We start from the raw sequence: 6000 nt of genomic DNA, 5'->3' as shown, positions 1-6000 counted from the left end.
TCATATTTAAGAGTGGGCCAGGCCCGAATGGGTCATTTTGTCGAAAGATCAAAATGCTAAAAATAAGGTGACTCTGAACATGTTCGAAGTGAAGATATTTCACTTATGCAAAGTTTTGTCTAGATTTTGCTCCGATTTTCACGATTTCCATTTATTCCCAAGGGTTTTTTTTAAGCGTTTTCCTTGAAATTCTTGAATTTCGTGATCTTCAATGTTCACCCTTTTTCCTTTTTATGTTGGCTATGTTCCGCTTTATTAGTCGCTTACTAATGGCTCTGATCTGCATATTCTCCACGATGCTATTTCCACAATTGCATTGAGATCAGTGGTTAATGGTCGCTCGATTTAAGAAGTCTACTTCCATGCGCGTATGCGGACGTCACATTCTAAACAAAATGAAGAAACGTGGGGTAAATAATCCTGGTCAAGGTCGTTCTTCCAAATTAAAACACAAGAAAAGTGGGAGAAATGAAGGAAAAATGGCTCTTAAGAAATTGCAGATGGAAAGAAAAGAGATAAATCAACTTCAGGACCAGTACAGTCAGGTGAGTATTAGCTCGGTCCCAATCATTCGTTTTGTTGTATGCCCCGGCTGGGTGACGTGGTTTGGCAGTCTCACTCACACCACCACTCATAGTCTGGTCAGTTAGCGGAATTATGTGGACACGGTGGACAAAAGCGTGATTTTTTCTCCAGACCTTTGTTTATGTATAAGAATTAAGAATGGGGTATGCTCCAAAAAATCTGGCTGCAGGAACAGTGAAAAAATGGGTGAAAATGTCAGAATTTATGAGTTCAGATTTGTCTGATATATAGACTAGCGCTAGTGCAAAACTCAATAGCAGTGCATTATTTTGCATTGGATTAGTTCTTGAATTCAGACCCTTTTTGAACAGATCTTCTGTTTGTCCTCGCATCTCAATGCACCAAATATCTGAATGAAGATGCTAACCAAGCCAAAGGGTGACGGTGGAGGGGGTTGAATGTTGGTGTGTGTGTACATATTTTGGTCTTGGGGTAAAGGTGTGCAAGACGCATTTTTTGCATGTGTTGGAAATTGTGTTGCCATGGTAACAGTGTATTATTGCAAAAATAAGGTAAAAATCTTGCAGTTAGAACCACTTCCTCTGTTTTTAACCGATTCTCATGAAATTTGGCACACACATTGGTCTTGAGGTGAAGATGTCTAAGACACACTTTTGTGTGTCTTTCAGAAATCTTGTTGCCATGGTAACAACATATTATCTGGTGAAAATTGTGAAAAAATCTTACAATTCAAACTGCTTCATCAGTTTTCAATCAATTCTAATGAAATTTGGCACACACATTGGTATTGAAGTAAAGATGTACTAGGCACTTTTTGTGTGTGTGTTTCAGAAACTGTGTTGTCATGGTAACAAAATATAATATGGCAAAATTTAGGTAAAAAACTTGCAATTTGAACTACTTCATCATTTTTTAACCAATTCTCGTGAAATTTGGCTCACACATTGGCCTTGGGGTAAAGATGTGCAAGAACCTTTTTTTTGCATTTGTCAGAGAGTGCATTACCAGGGTAGCCACATATGATAGCCAGAATTTCTGGCTATCATATGTGGCTACCCTGGTAACTTGTGGATCAAACTTCTTCCCCTGTTTTTAGTCAGTGCTCATAAAAATTGGAAGAAATATTCATCTCAGGGTAAAGATTCATATTAAATTCTAAATGTCTTCTCTGCATTAAAATGTGGGGTATTAATCACCTTCATTAATATTTCTGGGTTTGGGGGGAAGGGGCAGGATTAGTCCTTTAAATCTGACATCAAAGAAGGTTAAAGGCAGTGGCCATTAGAAACATAAAAATGATAAACACTCTTAAAAAAACACTCTTAAAAAAACGCATCCCCTTAAGGGCATATAGGCTGGAGGTACACTGGATGAATATGAAACCTTCTGCTGAAGCAGAGGAGTTCCAACACTGGCAAGCAAAACAAAATGTGTACCCCTTCTACTTTCAACAGCTGATTTTCCAAACCTTAGTTCCACCTCCCCAAGATGTGCACCCCTCCCCATACCACTTTTAGTTCTACTTCCCCATGCTCAAACCAGTCTACACCTTTGTCCCTCAGGGTTCAATGCATTTTTAAAGCTAGACATTACTCTTTCTTTGGGGGGTGGGTCTTTAGAAAATTACCTCATTAAAATTACAGTTAAAGGATTATGACTAGGAACTAACCCCCCCCCCCCCGAAAAAATAGGGGGCTGATAATACTTTTTAGCAGAAAATGCCCCCCCCCCCCTTCTTCAAAGGTAAGAGTCCTTTGCACTTCAGACCATTCATTTGAAGCTTAATGCATTCAGATTTGATAAAAAAAATGGTTTACAGTACCCAATTAACCATTGTTTATTTATATTCTCCTACTCAGTCTTTTATTCATATTCTGTTCCTGCTCTTTCTTTTTAACTTTCACATCACTCTTGATTTTGAGCTTCACCATGCCATCTCCTGTTTCCTGTCTCTCTCTAAGTATATTTTTTCTGACATATTTTAAAGTGTACCTTTAATCATGCAACTAATTATTATAGAAATATAAATATATACAAAAATATCTGCACTTGTTTTAGAAATTCACTTGCAAATCCATGACTCAGTAACATACCATATCAAAAATATACCTATGTGCACAATAGATTTTAGCCTTATATTTTCTTTCATTTGATTTTTTCAGTATATTTCTGTGACACAGCCCCTGCTTCATGCTTCAAATAAATCATTGATTAATTGGACACCGGAAACTTTTTTTTTTCAAATCAGAATGTTTAAGGCTTTAAATTAATATGCTGAAGTGTAAAGGATTTCCCTTTTTTTTGGGGGGGGGTTAAGTTCCTAGTCGTTATAATTTAATTTTAATCTTTATGTGGCAATTTTCTAAAGCCCCCCCCAAATAAAAAATGTAAGGGGTGTTTTTTTAAGAGTGTTTAAGTTCCTCATGGTCATGGCCTTTAACCTTCTATATTTTTATGTTGTCAGTTTTTAAGGACCTTCTCCCCCCCCCCCAAAAAAAAAGCCTATAAATATTATTGAAGGTGATTAATACCCTGCGCTATTATATGACGTTATAAAGGGGAATCAAACCCAAATAAACACTTGTTTTTAGAGGAAAATGAAAAATCAGACAAGTTTATAGGTCAAAGTTTGAACAATATCGGACAAACCATAACAAAGTTGTGAACATATTAAAGTTATAAACATCGGTAATCACTATACCCATGAAGACTTCAAATTGACCGCATATGTGATGTCACAGTGATTTAAGAAGGCAAGGACCACTCTTCCATGTACTGGAATAATTAATCGGTTAAAATTTCTTTTTTCAAAAGTTTTACTTCAAATTATATCTTTCTTTCATGAGGACATAAAACATACTACCGGGTTTATATTACGGCCCCAATGGAATAGGGATTTAGGAGAAAACCAAAAATCCAAATAACTGCTAGTCTTATGGGAAAGTTGTCCTTGCCGCCCCACCCCTTGTAATAATGTACTTACCCAGTTGCCAATTTGAATTCTACATACTAGTAGCCTTAGGGATCTTAATTTTAAAGCAGCCATAACTATATTTTGCTTGTCTGATTTCTTTAAAACTTTCACCATTCTTATTTTTCTCCTTTTCCATGCACACAACATTATGACCAAGGCTTGATTCCCTTTTAATACTGAATATGAATCTTTACCCAAAATGAATATTTGTGTCAATTTTTATGAGCACAGGCTGAAAACTGAGAAGTAGACTGATCCACAATGAGTTTTCCTCATATTTCTGGCTAAATGTGGTTACCAAGGCAATGCACTCTCTGACAAAAGGTTCTTGCACATCTTTACCTCAAGGCCAATGTGTGAGCCATAATTATTTCATGAGAATTGGTTCAAAACAACAACAAAAAAAAACTGATGAAGAAGTTCAAATTGCAAGTTTACCTAAATTTTGCCATATAATATGTTGTTCCCATGGCAACACAATTTTGGAAACACACACAAAAAGTGCCTTGTACATCTTTACTTCAATACCAATGTGTGTGCCAAATTTCATGAAAATTGATTGAAAACTGATGAAACAGTTTGAATTGTAAGGTTTTTTCACAATTTCCACCAGATAATATGTTGTTACCATGGCAACAAGATTTCTGAAAGACACACAAAAGTGTGTCTTAGACATCTTCACCTCAAGACCAATGTGTGTGCCAAATTTCATGAGAATCGGTTAAAAACAGAGGAAGTGGTTCTAACTGCAAAATTTTTACCTTATTTTTGCAATAATACACTGTTACCATGGCAACACAATTTCCAACACATGCAAACATATGTGTCTTGCACACCTTTACCCCAAGACCAAAATATGTACACACACACCAACATTCAACCCCCTCCACCGTCACCCTTTGGCTTGGTTAGCATCTTCATTCAGATATTTGGTGCATTGAGATGCGAGGACAAACAGAAGATCTGTTCAAAAAGGGTCTGAATTCAAGAACTAATCCAATGCAAAATAATGCACTGCTATTGAGTTTTGCACTAGCGCTAGTCTATATATCAGACAAATCTGAACTCATAAATTCTGACATTTTCACCCATTTTTTCACTGTTCCTGCAGCCAGATTTTTTGGAGCATACCCCATTCTTAATTCTTATACATAAACAAAGGTCTGGAGAAAAAATCATGCTTTTGTCCACCGTGTCCACAAGTAGGGCATTTTTTACGCTAACTGACCAGACTACCATGTGTTCATATCGTCTCGCGAGCGAAGGATTATCAGTCATACGCACGCGACACACCACTACACTTCGAAAATACAGTGGGCTTTTGCCCACATAAAATATTATGTATAAATAAATATTCCACATCCTGCTATGACACTTACCGAATCATTTAGATCCTTCCGTGACTTCTCCTTGAAGTTTCTTTCTAAAAATATGTATATTTTCTTGATCTTTAGTGAAGATTTTACGGAGATAGAAATCAGTCAGCGTTGATATCAATTTTCTCCTGAAGAGGGCGCGTGATTTATATTCATATCAAAGACACGACAAGGGAAAGAATAGGCACCTACACTATTTTACAGGCATATCGACGCAAGGCATTACGCAAAGTCCGTGAAGTGTCCAATCTTTTCATTGTATAGACTTTGGTATACCGTATACGTATTATTGACGTTCGTCAAAGCTTGTACTGCTGGTTTCTTTCCAGGCACGTATATTATTTTCATTTTTTTTTATCAGTCATCTTTTTAAATTAATGCAAATGAGTGTTATCATCACCAATAATAATCATTAATTATGTTTTTTGAAGGCATTTCATTAATTGGTGCCCATAATTAGTAAATTAATCATGAGGATTGCGCATTCAAAGAATTTAGATACAGTTATAAAATTACCGAGGAGCTGAATCAAGGTTGTGAAATTATTAGCGCCACCAACGGGCTTCCTTGTATTTCCGTGGAAGAGACAAGCAAAGTCACTTTGGAGGCACTCACACATTGTACGAGGTTAGTATGTACTAACCTCGTACAATAGACCGTGTTTGACCCTGGATTTCAAAGTAGTCGGCAAACATCGCTTCATTGCTGAAGTAATATTTGCCGAAACTCCTTCTCGCTACGCACCGGGGCTCTTGCCGGTAAGTAGCAATAGATTAAAGAAATATGAAAATAATAATAAAATAATAATCATTAAAAAAAACAAATTTCGCTTACCTCGGCCTCGAAAGTGACTTCGCTTGTCTCTTCCCACGGAAATACAAGGAAGCCCGTTGGTGGCGCTAATAATTTCACAAACTTGATTCAGCTCCTCGGTAATTTTATAACTGTATCTAAATTCTTTGAATGCGCAATCCTTATGATTAATTTACTAATTATGGGCACCAATGAATGAAATACCTTCAAAAACATAATTAAAGATTATTATTGGTGATGATAACACTTATTTGCAATGAATTTAAAAAGATGACTAATAAAAAAAAAATG

The 6000-nt window shown here is 36.4% G+C and overlaps 1 protein-coding gene across 1 annotated transcript in view; it reads left to right on the top strand.

The window, feature by feature from the left end:
* The first annotated feature begins 377 nt into the window (after window positions 1-377).
* Window positions 378-6000, top strand: part of LOC121413868 (probable ATP-dependent RNA helicase DDX10) — a 36218-nt gene continuing 30595 nt past the window's right edge. The window contains exon 1 of the mRNA XM_041606845.1: window positions 378-545. Coding sequence (XP_041462779.1) covers window positions 396-545 — 150 coding nt within the window. The 5' untranslated portion in view covers window positions 378-395. The remainder of the gene's footprint in view (window positions 546-6000) is intronic.

This window comes from Lytechinus variegatus, chromosome 4 (genome assembly GCF_018143015.1).
Source record: "Lytechinus variegatus isolate NC3 chromosome 4, Lvar_3.0, whole genome shotgun sequence".
Classification (NCBI taxonomy): Eukaryota; Metazoa; Echinodermata; class Echinoidea; order Temnopleuroida; family Toxopneustidae; genus Lytechinus; species Lytechinus variegatus.
The sequence above is the reverse complement of the archived record's forward strand: the minus strand, read 5'-3'. Positions and strand labels throughout refer to the sequence as shown.